Source organism: Varanus komodoensis, unplaced genomic scaffold, assembly GCF_004798865.1.
Source record: "Varanus komodoensis strain SLA01 unplaced genomic scaffold, ASM479886v1 scaffold48, whole genome shotgun sequence".
Lineage (NCBI taxonomy): Eukaryota > Metazoa > Chordata > Lepidosauria > Squamata > Varanidae > Varanus > Varanus komodoensis.
In genome coordinates this window covers 1,176,718-1,199,307 of record NW_025336059.1, presented here as the reverse complement: position 1 = coordinate 1,199,307, position 22,590 = coordinate 1,176,718, and the positions used below count along the sequence as shown (strand labels likewise).

General features: G+C 53.6%; 2 protein-coding genes across 5 annotated transcripts in view; one reads left to right on the top strand and one right to left on the bottom strand.

The window, feature by feature from the left end:
- LOC123031028 (tyrosine-protein phosphatase non-receptor type 11-like) overlaps window positions 1-12,062 on the top strand; it is a 38,482-nt gene extending 26,420 nt beyond the window's left edge. For 3 of the 4 annotated variants that reach the window (XM_044445442.1, XM_044445439.1, XM_044445441.1), the window contains exons 3-16: window positions 133-327; window positions 1,386-1,578; window positions 2,166-2,285; window positions 2,525-2,638; window positions 3,286-3,382; window positions 3,558-3,637; window positions 4,211-4,366; window positions 5,464-5,595; window positions 6,985-7,139; window positions 7,441-7,508; window positions 7,916-8,067; window positions 8,555-8,655; window positions 9,513-9,637; window positions 10,009-12,062. In XM_044445442.1, coding sequence (XP_044301377.1) covers window positions 133-327; window positions 1,386-1,578; window positions 2,166-2,285; window positions 2,525-2,638; window positions 3,286-3,382; window positions 3,558-3,637; window positions 4,211-4,366; window positions 5,464-5,595; window positions 6,985-7,139; window positions 7,441-7,508; window positions 7,916-8,067; window positions 8,555-8,655; window positions 9,513-9,597 — 1,648 coding nt within the window. In that variant the 3' untranslated portion in view covers window positions 9,598-9,637; window positions 10,009-12,062. Of the gene's footprint in view, window positions 1-132; window positions 328-1,385; window positions 1,579-2,165; window positions 2,286-2,524; window positions 2,639-3,285; window positions 3,383-3,557; window positions 3,638-4,210; window positions 4,367-5,463; window positions 5,596-6,984; window positions 7,140-7,440; window positions 7,509-7,915; window positions 8,068-8,554; window positions 8,656-9,512; window positions 9,638-10,005 lie in introns of all 4 variants that reach the window. The other variant, XM_044445440.1, reaches the window with a different exon arrangement.
- A 1,678-nt stretch (window positions 12,063-13,740) lies between these two features.
- On the bottom strand, window positions 13,741-15,585 carry RNF223 (ring finger protein 223). Its single transcript, XM_044445524.1, has 2 exons — window positions 15,534-15,585; window positions 13,741-14,582 (listed from the first exon to the last, which is right to left on the bottom strand). The coding sequence occupies exons 1-2, from the start codon at window positions 15,583-15,585 to the stop codon at window positions 13,741-13,743; spliced, it is 894 nt and encodes a 297-aa protein (XP_044301459.1).
- Window positions 15,586-22,590: the final 7,005 nt, after the last annotated feature.

Genomic DNA, 22,590 nt, shown 5'->3' with positions numbered 1-22,590 from the left:
GGGCTCCATGGCCGAGCGGGGACTCGAACCCAGATCGTCCGAGTCCCAGTCCCACGCTCTTAACCACTGCACCACCCTGGCTCTCCACTGGTTTTCTGGCTTTCACACTGCTTTTCCTTTTGCTTGCTCCAGAAGGAACGATGAGGTGACCCACATCAAAATCCAGAACACGGGCGACTACTACGACCTGTATGGAGGGGAGAAGTTTGCCACCCTGGCCGAGCTGATCCAGTACTACACGGAGCAGCAGGGGCTGCTGCGCGAGAAGAACAGCAACGTCATCGAGCTGAAGTTTCCCCTGAACTGCCAGGATCCCACCTCGGAGAGGTGAGTGTGAGAAAGCCTGGCCCTCTCCGGATAGGCTGGACTACAGTGCCCAGGCTCCCCCAGCCAGCTGGAGGGGCCCGGCTGGGGAACCTTCCTTTGGGTGCGATTTCGTCCACCTGCCTCCTTTGCACCACCCCGTCCAAGTTTCTTGAGGATCATTCCGGCCTACCTTATAGGGTTGTTTGGGGATGGTTTGGCCGTGACACACAAAACTTTGGCCCTGCCACCACCATGAACTGCAGTTATTGCTGCTGTTCCGTCAAGAAAAATGGGTATTTTATTTTTTAAGGCCAGTGTGGGGGTGGCGGAATGCTTGAGGGGGCTCTGGCATGGTGTCCCTCCGTCATTTACCAGTGGCTGCCATCTTGCCTTCCCACAATGCCCCTGTGGCAGCGTCCCTCTGGGTCATTGCAAGGATTCTTGAGTCCCCGGGATCGGGAGAGGACTGGGGCCCCCTTTCCAGGGCCCAAGTGGTCGCCCTGCAGCGCCTTGTTGAATGCGCATTCGATCTGGGCCCAATAGAAACAGGGAGCTCCGCGGTTGGTGGGGCCATGTATCCACGCTGGATTTCACACTGACTGTGTAAGGAACTCTCCATGGTGCTGAATTCACATTTGGAGACAGCAGGCCAGCTCCTGGGAAGCTCAGACTAAAATCTGGAGTGGATACACAGCCCTGCTGAAGGCCGAACCGGTAGCTCCAGTCCCCGGGGCACCAGCTCTGCTCGCAAGCCCAGCCTTGAGCCCGGAGCTACTGGCTCCACTCCCAGGATTTCCACAGGACTGGGCCTGGCGACTTCACAGTGGAGACGCCAACGGAACGGGCCACCAGGGCTGGCTTTTTCGGCGGAAGTGGCTCGCTGCTCACAGCAGGCCAGAGGTGCCATCTAGAGGAAGGAGCCGGGAAGAGAGGGGAAAGTGAGGGAATGCAGGAGGCTTCGGAGCCGCGACGGGGTCTGCCTTCCGGAGAGCCGCGGGGACTTGCACCCCAGGCCGGGGCTGATCGGGGCGGCCAGGACAGACGCGGCGCTGTGCTCAGCTCCAGCCCTCTCCTCTTAGATGGTTTCACGGCCACCTGACGGGCAAAGAGGCGGAGAAGCTCCTCACCGAGAAGGGCCGGCCAGGGAGCTTCTTGGTGCGCAGCAGCCAAAGCAAACCCGGTGACTTTGTCTTGTCGGTGCTGACGAACGAGGACAAAGCCGACACCGGGGACCGGAAGCCTCGCGTGACCCACATCATGATCCGCTACCAGGTAAAGCCCCCGGGTAGCGGCTGACTCTCCCAGGGGCTCTGAAGCTCACGCCCCAACAGGCCGCACAAAGGGAAAGACCGCTTTTTCCTCTTCCCTCCCCGTCCGTTTTCCTTGTGTGCCGTGGAACTCACTGGGTGTCTTTTGGCCAGTCGCAGACTCTCACAGCCCAACCTACCTACCTCACAGGGCTGTTGTTGCAGGGATTAATGGAGAGCAGGAGAAGGGGATGATGGCAGCCACTTTGAGTTTGTTGCAAGAAAAAGCAGGATATAAATCTAATACATAAAAAACAGTTCTAAGATAATTTAATGGGATAATATTTCTGCTGGTGAAATTGTCTGCGGTATCCAAGGAGTTTTTTCTTCCTGTCTTGTCCTCACAACAACCCGTCAAAGTGGGTCGCTCAGATTTGAACCGGCAACTCCCCAGTCCCGGCCAGACCACCTGCTAGGCCGTACTGCCTCTGAGTCGCGGCTGAGCCACGGTTCAGATCGGTCCCTCCCGCTGCCGTTCTTCCACCCCAGCTGCTAAAAAGCTCATGATCCTGGGCTGCCCGTCCTGTTCCCACTCCACCTTTTCCCACACAGCTGGATGGCAAATACGACGTCGGGGCCGGCGAGCGATTCGACACCCTCACGGACTTGGTGGAGCACTACAAGAAGAACCCCATGGTGGAGAAATCCGGAGCCGTTGTACACCTGAAGCAGGTAATGCAGCTGCGGCGCTCCGTACGAGCACCTGGAGGGGGCTCTAGCTGAAGAGGGGGGCTGTTTTTAAAAAAGAGAGAGATCTAAAAATGCACTATGTGGGCATGCTGCCCCAGTTGCGTGCTCGGGAGGCGGCGTCTTCGCTCCCGTTCTTCTTGGCGGCCTGTGCTGGGGATAGTAAACATAATATTGTTATGTGCATTGCCGCCTGCACATCTGGATTTCTCTCTCTCTCGCAGCCTTTCAACGCCACGCGCATCATCGCCGCCAACATCGAGAACCGCGTGAAGGAGCTGAACAAGATGGCGGACCACAGCGAGAAGGCCAAGCAAGGCTTCTGGGAGGAGTTTGAGGTACCCGGACCATCCCGAGCGCAGGCGGCCTTTCCTCGTCCCCCAAGCCCAGCTTGGCCCATGGGCTGCCCACCATTTTAATTTCCCATAATGTTCATCTGGGGCATTGTGGGAGAAGAAAATGGCGGCTAGGACCAGCCACATGGTGCTAAACAGGGTCTGGCCCTGTGACCTTTGCCGGGTAAACCAAATAGGGTCGACCAGAAGGTAGGGCTTTGGGGGCAAAGTGGGTGGCCCCTCAGCCGAAGCATGAAAAGGCTCATTCGTTAGGACCCAAACGATTATATTTGGTTATGCACGAGCAGCAGAGGGCTTGGACTCCTGCAGATCTTTGTTGTCTGCTATAAAGATCGCGCTTTTCGAAGCGTTCTTGGGTCTTTAAGGTTTGTTCTGCGCTGGGAAGGCCGCGGCTAAGACGATGCTGATGCATGTTTAGAAGAAGAACTCAAAACCGTCTTCACCAACACGGGACCGGCAGGGTGGCCCGCCGTCTCCTCCGTCGGCGATTTGCAAATCTTGACTTGACTTGTAGGGTGGATCGTAATAAAACAACTTTAAAGCACCGAGTGAAGACTTGGAATATTATTAGCCATAATAACCTCGACATTAATCAATCCGTATGATTCGTGCCGTTCAATTCTCTGCAGATGCTGCAGCAACAGGAGTGTAAATTCCTTTATCCCAGGAAGGAAGGGAAGCGCCTGGAGAACAAAGCAAAGAACCGCTACAAAAATATTCTTCCGTGTAAGTTCTGGGGCTGACAGAATTTTATTTAGGGTACCAACCTACGTATGTTCCCCAGGAAAAAAAAAAGGCTCTCCATCTGGAATGCAAGGGGTTGTAATTTCCCCTTGCTTAAATGAGTAGGATTAATTATCCTCAATTCATCTTTACCTCCCGTCTTGTTTCCTCGCCTCAGTCGACACGACCCGCGTGACTCTCCGGGATGTGGACAAGAGCGTTCCAGGTGCCGATTACATCAATGCCAATTATATTAAGGTGAGCAGAAAAGGTGCAGGGCCAGAATTGGAGGGCGGGAGGGAGGTGGACTGAATCTGGACTGGATTTAAGCTGGATTTTCAGCTCTGAAATAATGGGGAGCTCTGAGCATGTGCAGAGAAGGCTTTCGCTTCCCAGCCACTGGTTTTTTGGTTTTCATGATCGGGTGGCTTCCATCGGCCTACCTCCCAGGGTCGCTGCGTGGATAAACTGGAGAGGAGGGAATCTTGGAAGCGGCCTTGTGGCTTGAAAAGAGGGGAAACGGTGGGATATAAATAGAATAAATAAATATGAGAATGCATAAGTGCTCAGGAGTGCAGATAAAAGTAGGATGCGTAAGCTTTTGAGAATGCTTTTAAATTCAGCCCTCCAGTCTGAATTTAATCAAGCCAGTTACTCGTAAAAGGCAGGTGTTGGATGGGCTAAAAAGACAACTTAATTGGTTGATGGCTCCCGCGGAAAGATGCTTGGTCAGAGCTTGATTGAATCCGAAGCAAAGCAAACCGAATGCGCCCTCCTTTCTCCTGTGATCCTTTCCTGATTCTGCTCTTTCCCCCTTTGCTCCGTTTTAAGAATACGCCTGAGGACGGAAAGAGTGCAGAGCACAGCAAGGTCTACATCGCGACCCAGGGCTGCCTCCAGACCACCGTGAACGACTTCTGGGCCATGATATACCAGGAGAACACGCATGTCGTCGTCATGACGACCAAGGAAGTCGAGCGAGGGAGGGTGAGCGCATGGAGCATCGCTTTGCGGGGCCTTGCATCCCAGCCCGGGCTCTTTCTGCCCCTGCCTCGTTCGACACATGGCGTGAATTCCCCTCCTGTAGAAAGCTAGAGTGTCAAGGCAAACATTGTGTGCCTCTTTTCTACATGCAAGGAATTTGGGGGGTGGGGGTGGGAAAGAGCATTGCTGATACTCAGGGTGGGCTTCTCGGTGATTTTGGAGACATAGAAACAGCATGAGTCCGAAGGGGTCTCCCGGGCCATCTAGTCTGACCCCCGGCTCCATTGCTTGCTCCCAAAGGACAAGGTAATGCAACTCCGTTCGGCTTCCTACTTCTCCCATGACATTCGCCAAGTTGAGGGCTGAGAGGGGTGGAAGGTGGATCTCAAGAAGTTTTGGACTGCAGCTCCCAGTGTTCCTGGCCATGCCGGCAAGGGCTTCTGGGAGTGGAAGTCCCAGCCCCCTGGAGGACCCAGCTTCTCTTCACCCCTGGCTCAAGTGGGGCAGTTCAGCCCCACAGCAGGCCCAGCTCTGCCCTTCCGTACCTTGCCATGCTCACAGCATTTCCACCTGGAGAAACACCCCCCACTTTTTCCAGCTCCGTTTGCAATGCGAAAACTCTTTGCTGGTATACAGCTCCTGAATATGGAGGTTCTCTGCAGCCGCTCCACAGCTGTGGTCGCGAAGAGACTGTTACATCTGAGTCAAGGATGCATCGCCCTGTTTAGTCTGGGGGCCGCAGTCCGGTTTGTCGGAATTGCTCCGGAAAACTTATTCATGCTCCCAAATGGAAGAGTCTTTTTTCTCCATCCATGGATTAGGGAAAAAATGTGCAGTTTGACTGGGAAAGTGCCCATTCTTTTGAAATGCACTTTTTTTCTGATAAAAATGTGCATTTTTTCCACCAAGGGTCATGCCCACAATGCAAATTTCGGAGAAAATGCACAGTTTGAACCTGATGCACCTTCCCCAGAGGTGTGTTCTTGCTTGCTTTTGGGGTTGGAGGATTTGCAAACAGGAGCAAAACTGTCCTTCATTCCTGCCCATGCACACCCGGGCGGAGTTGAATTGATCGCGTTCTTTCTCCGTCGTGTCTCCAGAATAAATGTTTCCGCTACTGGCCGGACAGAAACGGCACCAAGGAATACGGCCACGTCAGTGTGACTAACGTCAGCGAGCAAGAATCTCTCGGTTATCACCTCCGCGAGCTGGACATCGTACGGATAGACAGGGTGAGAGGCAGCTTTTTCCGTCCTCCGCGCATCGGCCCCTTCGCAAGGTCAGGCTGCTGTTGCTCCGTCGGCGCTCATTAGACTTGTTTCTGCAAAGTCTTCTTTCACCTTTCCACTTAAAAAACTCATTAGGACCCTACAGGAATGCAAAACCGTAGGAACGGTTTTAATTCCAGGATTTGCGGTGCGGCAAATCGTCAAATCATAGAAGAGTAGAGCTGGAAGGGGCCGGAGGGTCCAACTCCCTGCTCAGAGTGGGGCTCCCAGTTTAACCGTCCCTCTCAAACGGCTGTCCAGTCAATTCCAGTTGCAGTCCCGATGGGTGCAAAATGTGGAAATCTTTCTGCCGCTGCCTTTTTTTAACCAAAGAGAGAAGCAAAGTCAAGCTTCTAGCCCTCTTGAAAAAGGTTTCACGCTGTCAGTCCAAGCAGCAGCTCTTGAAATCTCCAAGGCCAGAGGAACAGCTCAAGATGGTTGATACTGAAACTTTATTCCCCCTCCCTTGTATATTTGTATGTTTTTCATTTGCTGTTACTCCTTGCTTGGCCCTGTATCTAGCAGAGAGCAGTAAAAACTGCCCAATTCAAGATGTAGAGAATTACGAAAATATGCAGATCGTCTCACTTTGCATAATGCATGCAGGTCACTGAATCCAAGTGTTCTGGGCACCGAATTTGAATAGCAGTGGTACAAAATCTACAAAATCTATGACATTTCTGTCATGCATTCTTCCCTACAAATTGCGATGGCCTCTCATTTTATCCTCACGACACTCCTATAAAGTCAGCTGCCAGTTTGTGTATTCTCCATTGTGTAGTAGCTTCCATATAGCCTGGAGCACCTGATTCTGCCTAACCTTGGAAGCTAAGCAGGATCAGGCCTGGTTGAAATCTGGATGGGAGACTTAAATGCTGTGAACTGCCCAGAGAGCTCTGGCTATGGGAGGTATAGAAATGTCACCATCATCATCGTGACTGGCCCAGAATCACCCCCATGAGCTTCATAGCCAAGTGGGGGCAAGGATCTGGGTTTCCCGAGTCCCAAACTGATACTCTAACCACTAGGCAACCACAGCCACAAGTGGATTCTTTCTTCCTCCAACATTTGGGGTGCTTTCCCTGCCCTTCTGTGCAACTCCCCTGCTGCTTCATTTGATCCTAAGATGAGTCGCGGGCACAGAGGAGAGTGTGAGTCGCAAGCCCTCGTCCTTGCATACCTTCCGCCGCGTCAGTTTTACGCTGTGCAAATATTTCTCGTTCTCCTTGCGAGATTCCTCAGCAGTTCTGCTGGAGCTGCACGTCACCCTTTCCCCTGCCGGCCTTCCGGAAGCAGCAGGGATGCCTGGATCTCCCCTTCCCAACCTGCCCTTGCATTTCCCGAACGTTCCAGGAGGAGCGGCCCAGGCGGATCAAGCACTTCCAGTACTTCAGCTGGCCGGACCATGGGGTGCCCAACGAGCCAGGAGGGGTCCTCAGCTTCCTCGACCAAGTCAACAGAGCCCAGAGGAGCATCCCCGACACGGGGCCGATTGTCGTGCACTGCAGGTGAGGGGCCAGCAGGGGGCAGTGCGCCCCAAGGGTCCCCTGGCGCCAGAAGTTGGTCGCACTGGGCATCGGCTGGCGGGCCAAGCAAGATTTTTCTGCAGGGAAAGTCAACTGATTCTGAGCAGAAAAGAGTCTTTCCTGTGGGGAAACCTGCACCAACACTGTATTTATTTTTTATTTTCTATTTTTTTGCACCAAGTTAAAGCCTTTTTTTTTCTTTTTAAGGGGGGGCAGTTAAGCAGCTAGGCTGCTTAAAAAAGCCCCCCCCCCTTTTTGTCTCCCTCTCTTTTCCCCTCTCCAGCGCTGGGATCGGACGCACGGGTACCATTATCGTAATTGACATCTTGGTGGACACGATCCACAGGCAAGGTAAATGTGGAGGCCTCTTTCTTGAGCTTGTCTCCTTGCTGATCTTTGTTGGAAAAGGGGTGGGGGGGTGTTTGCGGGGCTGATTTTTGGGTTTTGATGGCAGTCTTGCCAGTTGGCCCTCGGCCTGTCACAGGTAGAAGTTGCCTCCCCAGGAGGGTGGGCACAAAATGACGCCCCCCCCGCCGCAAACCTGACATAGCCTGCAAGTTATTAACGGAAGGATAGCCAGACAAACTGGCAGGGAATTCTCTGGACACATTTTGCCGGGTTTGTGTGATGCGGCTGGGATTCCCCGGCGAGCAATCAATCCAGGCCAGGCCCATCCAAGGGTCTGGCGGGGGCTTGCTCTGCTCCTCCCTCTCTGCGGACCCCACAAACCCCCCTCCTGCCGTCTCGGCCCCCGCTAGGCCTGGACTGCGACATCGACATTCCCAAGACCATCCAGATGGTGCGGAGGCAGCGGTCCGGGATGGTGCAGACGGAGGCGCAGTACAAGTTCGTTTACATGGCTGTGCAGCAGTTCATCGCCACGCAGCAGAAGGAGAGGGAGGAGGAGCAGGTGAGGGGCGGTGCTTGGCCTGCACCGAAGGGGTGTCGCTGGCGGGAGGTTATGCAGGGATGCTTCCTGTTGGTTCTGGGGCTGGCTCAAAAGTTTGGGCGGTGTAGCAGTGAGGTGCTGAATTGGGACCGGGGAGACTCGGGTTCTAGTGCCCACTGGCGCGCAGACTCTCCTACCGCACAGGGTTGTCGTGAGAGTCCAGAAATGGTCCGGAGAAGGGGGGCAGAGTTCAGGCTCTCTGTGTTCACCAGGAGACCCCATCCCCACCCCGCGGCCAGGCCTTCTTTCCCCTGACTGTGTAGTTTGCATTTATGTAGTTTGTGGTTTGCAAACATCGGATTCCTCTCTCAGTCCTGTGTAGTTTTGTCTTTTGGCCCGGCCGTTTAGTTTTCGGTCCTGCCACCAGAAAGTGGATCCCAAGCACTTGTCGAAAACAGAATTTGGTCCCTCTGCCTGAAAGAGATTCCATTCTTGCTTCCCTTTGCAGAGAAATCTGAGGAAGGAGAAAGAATACTTGAATATCAGATACTCCCCCATGGAGAAACCAAGAGGAAACCCTCGTGCCCCCTCTCCGAGGGTCCAGACGGGGTAAGCGGCTTGCTTGTTTCTTGGATATGAGCACTGGCCGGAAAGACGTCCCATGAACGGCCCCAGAATTTAAAGCAAGCCACCTTAAAACTATCAGGACCCAGAACATTAAAAACAGTTCCACAAGAAAATAACGTATCATGCTCAGCCATGGAGGAACGGACAGACTTTGAAATCGGTGTTCTGCAGATTCTCAAAGGCCGTCCACCCCCAAGGCTGCTTGTTGGCCGAATCGGCTTTTGCACGAACGCGGCTGGAGAAATCTGCGCCAGGTTCCACGTGTGCGAATTTGTCCTTCTGAAAGCGTTCAAATCCGGCCCCGATGCACTCACTGAAGCCACCATCTCTGCAAGAGAATTTGCATTTTCAGCCAGTGTCCCTGCGTTTCAGGTGTTTCTCTGAATTGTGCCTGCATTTGAGTAAAATTAGGGAAAGCAAAAAAGTCTGTTGCCGGGTCCCCGCAGCCGGGGAAGATCCACTCTGCTGCAGAATCCACCGGTCAGCTTTGTGGGTACCTGAAATCGGCTGGATTTTTTCTTGCAGGTTTCCGCCATCTGCTGGGTGGCGAATAGCGAGTCCCTTAGTCACGGGCAGAAGAAGAGGGTGGGGTGGGGTCTGGAGAAGGGGAAAACGAGCAGGACAGCCGTGCCATCTGGTAGACATCCGAGCTGCTGCATGTGCGAATTCAAACCAGCTCCCAGGCTCAGTTGAAAGCATCTCCGGTGGAAAGGACGAGGTGGCGAAAGCGGAAGACGCCGCTTGGGGCCAGCTGGGCGAGCCTTGCGACCCTGAGAAGCTTCGGTGCCCCAGGGTGGCGGATGGGAGCTGCCCTCAGCGGCCGCCTCTTGTCTCTCCAGGGCTGACGACGAATCCGCTGCTATTTATCAGAACCTCGGGGTCAAGGCCACGAAGGTCTCGGGGATAAGCAACTCAGGGAGATAGCGAATTCTGGAATCGACATGTACTGGTGGCTAGAAAACAGGTAAGAGGGTGCGTGCTTGCAGAGCTTTTTGCCTGCAACAGAATGTTGCAGCGGGGAGTGTGTAGTGCTTCAGTGGCTTTATTAGTGGTTATTATTCAGCATTGTGTTTGGGCCTGGTTTTCATTCCAGGCAGCCCACGCCGTCGTCTTCCCTCTGGTCCCGAGTCATCCAGGGAATCGCATGGCCGGGGTGGCGGGGGGGGGGGGGCTTTCCCCAGCCGGAAAATGTGGAAACCTGGAGCTACAGTCAGACCACCGTTGCAAGTGCTCAAATTCAGAAACAAAATGCCTTCCCCTCCTTAAATCCCAGCATCACCCCACACGGTACCCTTTCGCGCCGCTTCCTCTTCTGAAACGTGTTTGCATTTTCAGGACTAGCTGAGGGCTCCCTCCACTCTTTCCTCCACGTTCTGCTGTCACGGCTGCTTCCTCGGTTTGCAAGCCGACCGTGTCCTCGCATCCTGCAAGCACCTGGATCCCGCACAGCAAAGCCACCAAAGCCACGCACCGCCCTTTTTGCCAGAGGAGAGAAGCAGCTAGTCCCTAGGAACAAGCCTTGGCCTAACTTATTCAGGAGAGAGAGGGAGAGAGAGAGAGGTGCACTTCCAAGCCCTGCCGATGTTTTCAAGAATTTGCTAATTTTTTTACCTGCAAGCACCTCCAAATAGACAGACAGATGGATAGAAGAGCACACTAAGTGAATGAAGGCCCCGTTGGGGAATGGGCAGGGGAGATTTTAAAACAGGATGAAAACAGGAAAACCAACGACGCATCGTTACATGGCTGTCGCGTGTGATGGCACAAGGAGGGCTGCAGTGACGGGTGTTGTCGCAGAAAGCACCGTCCGGTTCTGCCGGCCAGGTCCTTGGCCGTTACGGGGCCCTCCCTCCCCATAGCCGGCTCGGAAGCAGAGGGTGTTTCTTTGCAAGCTTCTTCCCCAGCCAGAGCTAAGCTGAACTTGCAGGTTTAAGGAAGTGGTCTTAGCACCGTTCCCAGATCAAGATTGGGTGCAAACCTCGGCTGCTCCCGCTGGCCCACGTTCCGTCCTCTTCTCACTTCGGGCCACATGGAAGAGCAATGCCAGGCGTCTCTCGGAGGCTGGGAAGTGGGAAGCTGACCTTGGAGGAGGGGGAAGGGGGCATTCTGGGTGCAAGGAGGGGCGAAGAGTGAGCCACCAAGGTAGGTATTTTGAAAAAGGACGCTCGCCCCGTCATCGAAGTGCCCCAGCTAGAAAGTCCCACGTGGTGGTCTAGCTAAAATGCAGAGTGCGGGGTGGACAGGGGTGGCGTGCTCTGCACCGGATGCTCAGACGCCTCTGAGTTTGGGGGCTTGCAAACTCTGGGGGATAAGGCAGAGGACTGTGTCCTTGGAGAATGTATCCAAACATTGCACATCTTTGTGCTTGGTGGGAATCCTCTCAGTCAGAAGGGAGATTTTCGATTTCCGTTTAAGAGAGTCTCCCAAAGGCAAAGCGAGGCAGGCCCAAAATTCAGAAAATAACCAGCACCTTAAAGCTCAAACTGCCAGGACTGGGTGCGTAAAAGAGGCATGTTCTGGAATGGGAGGAAAGCACCAGAAATCGGACATGGCCACATGAATGATGGTTGGGGAAAGAGACTGGGATGGAGACTGGGAGGCCATCTGGGGGAACTTTGGGGGGCTGGATTAGAACCCCAAAAGGCCTTGCTTGGGCCTGTGGCCTGGGGTTCCCCAAGTATTAAATTATGGCACATTTCTAGTTTAGCTATTGATATTCTGGCATTGTATCCAGCTGTGTTTGCAATGCGTTTTATCCATCATGGAGGCCGAGAGAACTCCATGTACCCCATTATTTATTGTTAACTTCCCCTCCGCCCTTGGAGAATATTAAGAGAGCCTCTTTATCACTTCTTTTGAACTTTAGAAGCCTGCCTTTTACATATTCTCCATTTCAAGGGTTTATCGCACAGCACACAATTTCCGATCCGTAGCTTCAGCGGTGGAAGCGAAACACTTTTCTTTCGGTGCAAAGTGCCTCTCGGTGCCTTAGCGGCCTTCCTCGTTTTTGTAACTTTTTTAAAAAATAAAACACACAGGAGTCTTCTGAACACAGAACTTCCAAATTAAGCCTCAAACTTTATAGGGGCTTCCAACCAGGAGTGTGAAGAGATGCTTAGTGTGTACAAATGCCATGGCATTTACGTACGACAGAGAATGCTGGCCCGTGTTTTCAGAAAGGTTAAGAGCTGGTTTTAGCTATTCACCTTGATGAGCAATTCGGAGCATCATTGCCTCAGTGGTTTTTTTTACTATTTGTTTTGGGGGGTTATTTGGGTGCATTTCAAGCTCAAACTGGAAGAATTGGTCCCTGGGACCTGCAGGCTAGAGGTCAGCTGGCTGGAGCCTAAATACCGAAGCGTCTTAAACAGCGCTGCAATTTATCAAAAGCTGAATTTTCCGTCTTCTTCCCTCAGAAAATCATGGCTGTTGCAGAGTACAGGTAGTGTCCGTTTCGTTTTCCCCTGCTTTGGCGCTTCCTGAAATTCCGTGCCCGTTCTCTCCAAAATCTTGGGTGGGGAGCCCATTCTGCCCTTCCTGAACCCCCAGTCCAGCCCTGCGAGGTTGCCCAAGTGGCACAGCCCGTCCCACAATCAGTAGTTGTGTGCAACTTCCCTCAGCCCCCAGCCCGCCTGTCCGAAATGCCTTTCGAAGACTTAAAGGAAGCTTTGCACTACAAGATACAAGTGTTTTAGCCCTGCTCCTTTTGCCCACCCCCCCCAACAGGTGCCCTCCATGGGGAAGAGGTCACCCCCCACCCACCCAAATTCTGAAGAAATACGTGCAGTTTTGGAATGACTAACCAAAATCCTGAATTTAATTCTCAGCCATCTATTTTTCACATGTAATTTTATTCTGACTAGGATGAGCCAGGATGATCTAACAGATTACTGGGTGTGTGGAATGGGGAATAACTTTAATTTAGCACCAGAAAGGAAGATGCAGAGACTCAGTTCCGGGCTGTTGAGAGCAAAGCACCCTCTCCACACCCCAGAATTCCTTCTGTCCCGCTGTTAAAGAAACCAAGGCCCCCTTCCTCATTTTGGTAGCTCCCCTCTCCCATTTTTTTCAACAAATACCTGTTCTCCTTCCCAGGAAGCCCGCAAGAGAAAACCCAGGCATGCCAAAAGACGCTCAGTATCTCCATCTATACCAAACGGAGCTGTTTAATAGCACATACAAAATTAAATATTTTCTCCTCCAACCCTTTGAAACATAATCCACACATACACCTCGTTGGGGTTGTCAGTGGTCCATAGCAAGGAGTCCTTTTTATTCGGCGTTTGCCGTGACGCGCCAAGGTGAGACGGGGCATTGTGTATGCATGGAAGCGGCAGCACAAGCTTAGCAAATAGGAACGGGGGGGGGGGTGCAGAAGGTGTCGCCGCGGGTTGTGTCTGAACTTGGCACGCCGTCTCCTGCGGGAAGCGTCTCCCCCAGGAAACTGAATGGCAGGCTCCGAGGCCGGATCCGGCCGTCCTCCACACCCCCGGCGCCAGTCCTTTCGAGACGCAGCTCTCGCTGAAGGCGGAGCTGCTTCGGATCCCCTCGGATGAGCTGGCTTCGGCCCCACCGGTGCGTCGCCCCCGCTGCCCCCACCTCTTTCCATGGGAGGATTCCTGCGGAAATCGCGGCCCTTCCCGGCTCAGCCCCTGCATCCTTTTCCAAAGAGGCAGTCCATCCCACATGGCTTCTTTGAAGGCACGCGCGCCAAGATTCAGAGCGTCCATAAGTTGGCGTGTGCCCGTTTCGGCACGCAGGCCGAGTCCCAGGACTTTCTGCTACCTGCCCCCTCCTGGCACTTTTGGAATCGGGTAGCGGCTGGGACACACACCCTTGGCGTCCTCAGCTCTCGGGCCTGTAGGAGCTCGGCACTGTTCTGTGCTGGTCGTTCCGGCCCTGCCGAGAGTCGGGCAAGCAGCGTTTGCATCACGGGCCGCCTGGTCCTCTCTTCCTGGAACGGTGATGCAAAACCTGGAGATGCCAGCGATTGCAACTCGGCCTTCGGCACATGAAGCAGGGCGCGGGGGCCGCCTCCCCGCTAGGTGCTCCCGGGGTCATCCTGGGTCACTCCACCGGGCCGACGGTGCCCGAGGTCGGGGCTGGGGAGGTGGGAAGATGGGGCGGCGCGTAATTCACCGTGAACGTCCGGGAGAAGCAGCGGAGGTTGCCCGTCTTGAGGGCGCACTGGACGGGCCAGAGGATGATGCAGAAGAGGATGATGATCAGCACCGAGAGCAGCAGCACGCGCTTCCAGTCGTCGCAGACGTCGCAGCGCGCCAGCCTGCCCATGAAGCCCTCCGTGGGCGTCGGGGGCACCTCGGGCTTGCTGGGCGCCACGTCGATGCTGAGATGCTCCTCCGCACTCTCCGGGTCGGACGACTGCCGGCAGCACAGCCTGGTGCCCTCCATCCAGAGCATCTTCTCGCGCTGGAACTCGGGCGGCAGCGTGGCCAGCAGGTCCGTGCTGGTCTGCAGGCCGGGCGGCCCCTCCAGCGGGATGTCGGTGAGCTGCCGGCAGAAGGGGCAGGGCAGCTGGTCCTCGGCCCGGGCGGGCGGCAGGGCGGCCGTCAGCCGGGCCAGGCACTCCAGGCAGAAGGTGTGCTGACACTGCAGCACCTTGGGCGTCTTGAAGAGGTTGTCGTAGGTGTTGAAGCAGATGGAGCACTCGATAGGCGAGGTGGGCGAGCCCAGCCGGGCCTTCCCGTCCCCCGGGGAGCCCACGGGGGAGCCGAGGGGCGAGCAGACCGCCGGCCTGCCATCCAGCGGCGAGGCGGTGGTGATGACGATGGGGCTGAGCGGGATGGGGATCTCGTGGGGCGCGGCTGGCACAGGGCTGATGGGGCTCGTTGGCGGGGAGTCCGGGTCCTCCGTGTGCCGGGCCTGGGAGAAACACGACATGACGTAACCTGGGGAGACACAAGGCAGATGGAAGCCTGGTTAGGTGTGTGCCGAAAGGCGTCAGCTGGATGAGATGCTCCGCCGACCGAGCCCTCGCCTGGCATCTCTAGGAGGACGTCTGGCTGCGGCTGGGCTGGGGGCACCCCAACTCGGGGACTCCATGCTGTCTGCCAGGCCTGAGGTTCGACACCCCGGCTTTAAGCAGCCCTCCAGAAATAGGGCCGTATCCCCCCTTCTCACCCACCCCGCTTTAAAAACATGGCAGTGCCGCAGTGACAGGCAGTGCGGCCCAGTGGTTAGAGCACTGGGCTGGGAGTTGGGAGATCCTGGGGTTAGTCCTCACTCAGTCGTGGCACTCGCTGGGTGACTGGCCTACTTCGCAAGGTGGTGGTTGTGTGAATAAAGTGAAGAGGAGGGGCGTTCCATGGAAGAAGGAAGACGGAACATACACAGAATGTCATAGAAACAACCGGTGGGGCCCACAAGACGCCTTGTAGAGCCGCCCAAGGCTTTTCTTCCCGAGAGGGACGCTTAGCCAGAATCAAACCACAAACATGACCAAGGACACCGCAAGCTTAAAGAGATCCTTTAAGGAGAAGAGGCATGTCTGAAGGACGGCACCCGTCAAAAGTTGCAGCTCGCACCAGCTCAGTGAAACCGCAGCACACAACAGCGTCCCTATGAACAGACCTCAAGGAAAAGCCGTCACCAAACGCACTGGCAGAAGCATCCAGCTGTCCCCTGCTGGAAGCAGAACACTGGGGCTAGCTGGACCTTCTAAGCCTGACCCAGAAAGGCCCCTGCCGTCTTAGCTTTCACCGCCACCACCGCCACCTCAGGCTTAAGCTATCGAATGCCGGCCATGAGCTCCACGGCGTCCCATCATCCCCAGTGTCCCTGCCCTGGAGCAGGGAGAGAGAAGAGCGGAGCTGCGAGAGAGGAAAAACGTCAACACGTACCCCAGCCGCTGCTTCTCCTCAGCTGGGAAGAGAGGAGGGTTACCGTCTCCATGAAACCCTCCAGGGATCTCTCTGGGGGGGCTTTTTAGCCTGCTCAGTGGTGGCCGTGGACGATTGGTGGCAGCCGCGGGCACCTGAACAGAAGCCTGAGACAGACAGACAACGCCGTTCAGTGGTGGCGGAGGCCGTGGCGAGCTGGGGGCCCCTTTCTGAGTTGGTGGATGCATTTGGAAACGGGGCTTGGGGGGGGGGTGCTCGCACGAAATGGCCCCTGCATGGGGAGGAAGCGAGCTCCTCCAAAGGCACAGGGGTGGGACGAGTGGAAAAGTAGCCTTCCCGAGGAAGAAGTGAAGGGCTAAACTCCAAAAAACCCAACACCGCCTTTTTGGACACGAATCCAGATGCTTCCAGGGAACGGTTTTTGCTTTGCGGAATGCCACATCCCAGCTAATTTTTTTTAAAAAGCAGGGAAGCTGGGCATCTTGGCTGCTAAGAGAGCAATGAGCACAGCTCCCATCTGCCGTGACGACAGATCCCATGTTGTGGACCGCAGACATAAAGGACTATCCTCTGCAACACAGGACGCTGGCACACCCTCGCTAAATCCCATGGCGTGGCCCGTTTCCAAGGGCAGGCATTCGCCAACCCTCCCTGCAGGAGGTCCCACCATCCCTGGCCTTAACCCCTTCTTGCCCGCTACGGCCCTCTTTTCTGCTTTGCGAGGATGACGCTGCAGAGCAACGGGCGTTCGTAAACCTTCTCCCTGAAATCCCCAGGTGGCAACTTCCTTGTTGTCTTAACCTTGGCCGGCTGAGCAGGTCGCTCTCTTGGCCCTCCAGGTTCTTATCTCCTCCCCATTAACAGCCACTCTCTGCCTGCCCTGGTCCCAGTTCGGACTGGTCCTGCCCTTCCCTTTAATAATAGCCCATTACTCTTATTAATACGACAGACTTTGCCTGCTTCCTCTTAGCTTTTGCAAGTAACTCCTTCGTGCTTTGCAGCCCCGACTCCTCCCTGATGCATCTCTCTCAGTTCTGCCTTTCCCTTTTCCCACCCTCCGTGTTTTCCGGGAAATTCAGCAGAGAATTCATTTATCGCCACCATCCAAAGCAGCGCCCGGGAGTTTGTTTACACACTGGAAAATTAAAACCGACAAAACATCTTAAACCCCCAAACCTAACAATAAATTAAAAGGTTGGAGCACAGCTGCCGACACTCCCGAATGCCTAGAGCGATAAAGAAGCGTTTTGAGTGGTTTCCAAAAGGAAGTCAGACGAGGGGAGATGTTCCCAGGTGGAGACGTGAGCGAGGCAAGATTTGGGGTGTGGAGCCAGGGGCTCGGCGTGCCGCGACGGGAGCAGGAGGGCCAGCTAACCATTCTCCGAAGGGACTTGTTCTATGGTGCGGCCTCGGTGGAGGCAGGGGGGCGAAGCCGCTGTGCTAAAATAGTCCAGCTGCATCCTGTTGGGCTCTAGAAATGAGAAACGGGAACGCAATTGTCGGAGCCCATGTAAAATTCGGGACTTCAGGGACAAGAGATGTCCAAAATCGGGGACTGGCCTGATGGTTGGAACCCTGCGGATCCGTTTGGGGTTCAAAGCATTGTTTTTTCCCGCTTTTATCCTCACAACAAGTCTGCGAAGTGAGGCCGACGGAGCCACTGGCTTTCCTCGTGAGCCTTCTCGCTGAGTCAGGATTTCAGGTACTCCTCCTGGTTCTAACCCAGCGCTCTAACCAGTGCACCAGGCTGCCTCTGCTCCAAGAGCCCAGAAAACGTCAACAGGGCATCTGTGCCGGCCAAGTGGTCCTTAGATTTCAAGAAACTGGCGGGGAGTGTTTTTAAAAATTGGGGATCCCTTTGATGAATGGGGTGAGTGTTTTGAAAATATCTGAGGATGCTTCGTGCCCGGAGGGAGAGAGGTTCATTTGCATGGACTGGTTCAGCAAGGCCAGCCTGTTCCGGAGGCTGCAGTGGCCTGTGGGACTCAGATGCAGCCGGCCGGCCTGAATCACCCCCGCGAGGGCTGGACTGGAGCAGGATCTATATGCTGGTCGGGATGCTGGCTGAGTCGCCGGCTGACGGGCATCTGTCTGTGTCATGTGCGGAAGGCCGGAGTCGAAGGTGCAGAACCTTTGGCCCGTGAAATGCGGCCCCTAAGTGGAAAGGGGTTCAGCGCCCCCTGCTGGAGGCAGCCGGAACTCCCTTTGTGTGTTTCTCCATCAAGCTCCCGCAGACTGGAATGATTCCCAAAGGTCATCTAGCAGGAAATCGGCTAATCCAGTTGCCTGGCCTTGTGACCGAGCTTGGGACATCCAGGAGTCCTTCCTAGTGGTTAGTGAAAAGCCCCTTTTTGTGTCTTTTGGCCCTCTGGAGCGGCTGAGAGCAATGTAGCCCCATCATCCACGTGGCAGTTCTTCAAATACCCCTAGGCAGCAATCAGGTTATCCCTTTAGCATCTCTGCTGCAGGCTAGAAATACTGAATTTCTGCAGCAGCTTCTCCCATTCTGCTTGGAGATGGATGGGCCTCCACCATTGCTGGCTCCCAGGGGTCTCCCCCCCCCCCAGCCCTCTGTCCGCTGTGAAGCTGTTGAACCAGGCAATGGTGAGGAAGAGGAGCCGGTCCCAGGAGATCTTGCCAGTGGGACTTCTGAGATGGACCTCGGCACATGCCCAACCACACCAACTTTTGGCGCTGGCCTGCTGTGCTGGGAGAGGCAGCCCCGGTGCCCCTGGCCAGGGAGTTTGGGCGAGGATGCCGCATAATTCCTGGTCCTTGACCAAGCAAACTAGCTGGTGCTGATGGGAGTGGTAGTCCTAAAGATCCAGGGGGCATCAGTATGCTTAATGACTTGTTTTTCCAAAGTCACAGCTGGGAGTCCAACTTAATCTGTGCCCTCCAGACAACACTGGATCCCTTGTGTTTGCACCCCTAGTGGATTCATAACACACACGAACATCAAAAGATCCCTCTCACCTCTAAGATGATTGTGTTCAGAGTCTGAAACTACAAAGAGTTCACCACATTTCCCGTTGGCACCTTCCTCCTGCTCTCTTTCACCCTTGCATCTCGAAGGGCTGCTGTGCTTTTGCATTTTTATCCTGCTCCTTCTCTGAGATACATGACCCAGTGCACATGGTTCTCTCCCCCATTTCTCTTCACAACACCCCTGTGAGGTGGGCTAGGCCGGCCAAAAGTCATCCAGGGAACATGAAGGCTTGTAGAGGTTTCAGGCTAGACCTCCTTCATCCTACGCTAGAATCACGCTGTCATGACATCTCTCTTACACAATAGCTGAAGAAGAATGGAGGAGCTGCTGCATGAGTCACTGCTCCGGGCATATGGCATTCTAATCAGTTTCATGCCTAGATCAGTGACTCATACAGAGATGCAACAGGGAGTCTCCCCCGAGGCAAGTGATTCAGCGGTCCCCTGCATTTGGAGTGACTGGATCATTCTACTGTACTTCAGAGATGTGATAACATTGCCTGTGCTGAAGCAAAGGTCACTGGGAACAAGCCAAATTCAGGGCAGGGCATCTCACAGAGACACAACGGGAGCCTCTCATAGGGGTAGGTGTTTTGCTACCCAGCAATCTTCCACTGAATTGATGCACTTCTTGTGGTTGAAAATAGCTAGAATGGACTGAGAATGGCCAAAGCTGCTTTTAAAAGCAAGTAGCCTCATATAAAGCTGCTAGCAAATCATTATATTTTCTTAGTGTGGAAAGCTGAGATTGCAGACCTGGGTTCAAATCCCAGGCATCAAGTTCCCTAGGTCACCTTGCTCAGTCTCTCAGCCTAACCTACCTCAGAGGGTTGTTGGGAAGATATGCTGAGAAGTGGGTGGAGCAGAGAAAAGAAGTCAAAACACGTTTTGTCCCTTCAAGATAAGACAGGACTGGGAGAAAGGCACTTTGCAGTCCAAAAACTTTAGAAGGCTATAAAGATCATGGGGTGTATCAACTTATCTGGGATGTTTGGAAAGTAAGTTCTCCAGGTATTCTGAACTTCATTTCCCAGCATCCCTGACTGTTGCCCAGAGGCTTCTGGGAACTGAAGTCCACAACACCTAGCGATCTTCCTTCTGTGTGCAGCACCCCAAAAATTGCTCAAGCTGCGGGCAGGCTGAGCTGATCTCTGCCATCTTTGAGAACGAGGCTAGGATACTGCAACCCAATGTTGCAGTACAGCCTTCCCCTGTGCCGGGCACTCCATCCCGCAGCAGCCAGCTTTCTGCGGTCAATGAAATCTCACCAGGCTGGTTCTGACTGGCATTGTCCCCTGGTTTGTTTGTTTGCGTTAAGATTTTCTGTAGCTTGGATTTTCCCGAACACGCTAATAATCTTCTCCGGGCTGCTTCTGGGTCCTTTTAGCAACGGGCATCCTTGAGCATCAGAAGCAGGAAAAGCAGTTCACGTCTCGCTTTAAAAGACAGAGCGCCTGCAATTTTCAGGAAATGCTTCTTTCATGGCTGACCGGGCCATTTTCTGTTCCTTGCTGGCACTTGTGAGCAGGGTTTATCCTTGTTCATTCCGTCGTCGTTCTTACTTTCTTCATTCCTTCTCCACCTGAGCATCCACATGTGCCTCTGGATGTCACCCAATTGCCGCATGAGAGATCATTACATGACCCAGCGCGAGGAAGCTGGCTCTCACGTGTCGGCAGGCGGAGTCAGGGACTATCGTATGCTCAGAGGCATCTTTCGCAGGCCGTCTCCTCAACCCCTCGAGTGTTTTCAATTATCTTTCATCCACGTCTCGCGACGGTGTTATCTCATCTCTCATTCTACAAACAGGTTTGGGATCAGCATTCCTCTCCCTCATTTCATTCCCTCGCGGATTTAAAAAGTCTCTCGCTGGCTAAAAAAAATCTCCGTCATGTTATGTCACAATGATTTTGTAAGGTTTAAAAAATTAATTTCCTCCCAGCCCTAAATGGCAGGTGACCAGGTTATCTGAAGGGCAGCTTGCAAAACCCTGGTCTCCTAAATTCACCTACTAAGTTCATGCCTTCTGGCAAGATCCATTACTCTGGCGCAGCAAAAGAGACAGGACCTTTTTAGGGGCGGCCTCATCACTGTGGAACTCCCTGCCACAGGGTTTCCTGTAAGTGTTCTTAACAGAATTTTAAAGTCCTGGCTTTCAAGTTCACACTTGCTTTTACTGATTAATTTGAAACTGGCTTTACAACGGCAGAGTGGATTTATTTCATTCCTAAGCCATCCAGTCCCTGAAGTAGGTTGGCTCATGAGAATTCACACAAAAAAACCAAGCACAAATGCAGGTAATAAAATACCGCATGACACAAAATCAGATCCACAAAATTTCAGCCATTCAGGAGAGCATCCCAGGAAGGTTCAGACAGAAAAAGTCCCACAGCTGCCAGATTCTACACTGTTGCTATTCGGCTTACTGTTTCGGCTTCATAAAATGTCTTTTGATATTGTGCTGATCTTGTTTTTTAGCATGATATATTTTATGACATTCCAACAAAACGAAACCCTTAGAAAATTGCCGTAGGGCAGGAACAGGTTCCTGAAGTGCAGAGGGGAATAGGCTGAGGAAGGGTGACGGATTGCCCCAAGCGGAGCTGAGAACAACTTGCTTTGGGGGCCGGTTCATTCATTCCGGAGCCCAGCTTCCCCGTGGCTTGGAAAAGGGGGAGCTCTCGGGGTGCCCCCGCCCCGTACTCCTTCGGCCCTCAAAGATGCCACGGCAAACTTTTCATTCATGTCGTGCCAACTCAAAAAGCATGCGAGGAAAGAACAAGAAAGTTCACTTACCTGTCCGGGACTGTACAAGTCTAGCAGTGGAGCAGGATGCCGGGTCGGTTTGGGTTCAAGGCGAATTCCGCTGGTTTAAGTCATGCGGCATTTTGGCAAGAAACCTCCTGGATCGGCAGCCGTTCACCTTGCTCGGCACGGTTCCTCCTACTGGCTCCGAGACTATGACTTGGGTCTCTTTTATAGCTTCTGGTCATCCAGGTGAGTTTTCTCAGCATTACCTGTCTGCCAGGTGCCAACGGCAGGCTCCTATTGGCTGGCATCACCGCTCCCGGGAGGGGCAGGGCTTCCTCTGTTGACAAACAGGACTGGCTGGGGCAGCTTCTGATAGCAAGCAGAAGCTTTTTTTTTTGGGAACTCTGCCCATTTCTCAGTAGTGTTGCCTTTTATTGATCGGGGAATAGCAAGACTGGCAAACTCCAGTTGCAGGCAGCTCTGGTTGGACAATAAAGCTTCGGTTTATATTTTGTCGTGCTTTCTAGGACAAGAGCAAGCGCACGTTGGATCATGTAAGATCATTTTGCTCTTGAAAAATAAACAAACTGTTGTACTCATGTGAACTAAGACCAGGGCCAGAAAATCTGGGCCTTAATTTCGGGGGGGGGGGGGGGAGCCTGCTAAAGGCTATTGATCCATCTGGCACTCAAAACAATGAATATGGACATGCAAAACTGGTGGTTCTAATTTGCATGTTCAGGTGTCACATGAAAGGAATCTGAAGTTCATGCATTTGCTAAACTGAAATCTGAATTTCACAAGGTAGCAAGAAGTTGGATTCACCAGGAGAAGACTAAGAGTCATCTAGAAATATTTGAAGGGCTAGCCCAGAGGTGGTGAAGCAAACACATTCTCAACAGGGGAAGTTGAAATAGTGTTCAAATTACAAGGGATTTAATGAAATATTTGGAAGCGCTTCCTGGTGGGAATGTTAGCCTGCCTAGGCTGACTGATGCTGATGGGATCTGTAGTGCAAAGGTCTCTATCTGGACTAGGTCACAATTAGGTGGTTGGATAAACTGCATTTTCATATGGTCTGAACCCAGCAGACAACACTCTGTGGTGAACAACCCACTGTACACAGCCCAGCAACAAACCATGGATACTTTGTGTGTTGAACAAGCCACCCTTTGTTGATGCAGTTGGGTGCAGAAAACACAAAAATCGGTGTTCCAACCACAACCCTTGGTTCATAGTCGCAACCCGCACTCAGCTCATGCTCTGCCCTTGACAGTGAGTTTTTGCATTGTCTGACCCTTGTCCCAGGCCTTGTCCT

Coding starts and splice junctions, on each gene's coding strand:
- RNF223 (XM_044445524.1), bottom strand. CDS start 15,585: ATGGAGACGGTAACCCTCCTCTCTTCCCAGCTGAGGAGAAGCAGCGGC. Junction 14,583..15,533: donor GAGGAGAAGCAGCGGCTGGG/GTACGTGTTGAC, acceptor GTGTCTCCCCAG/GTTACGTCATGTCGTGTTTC.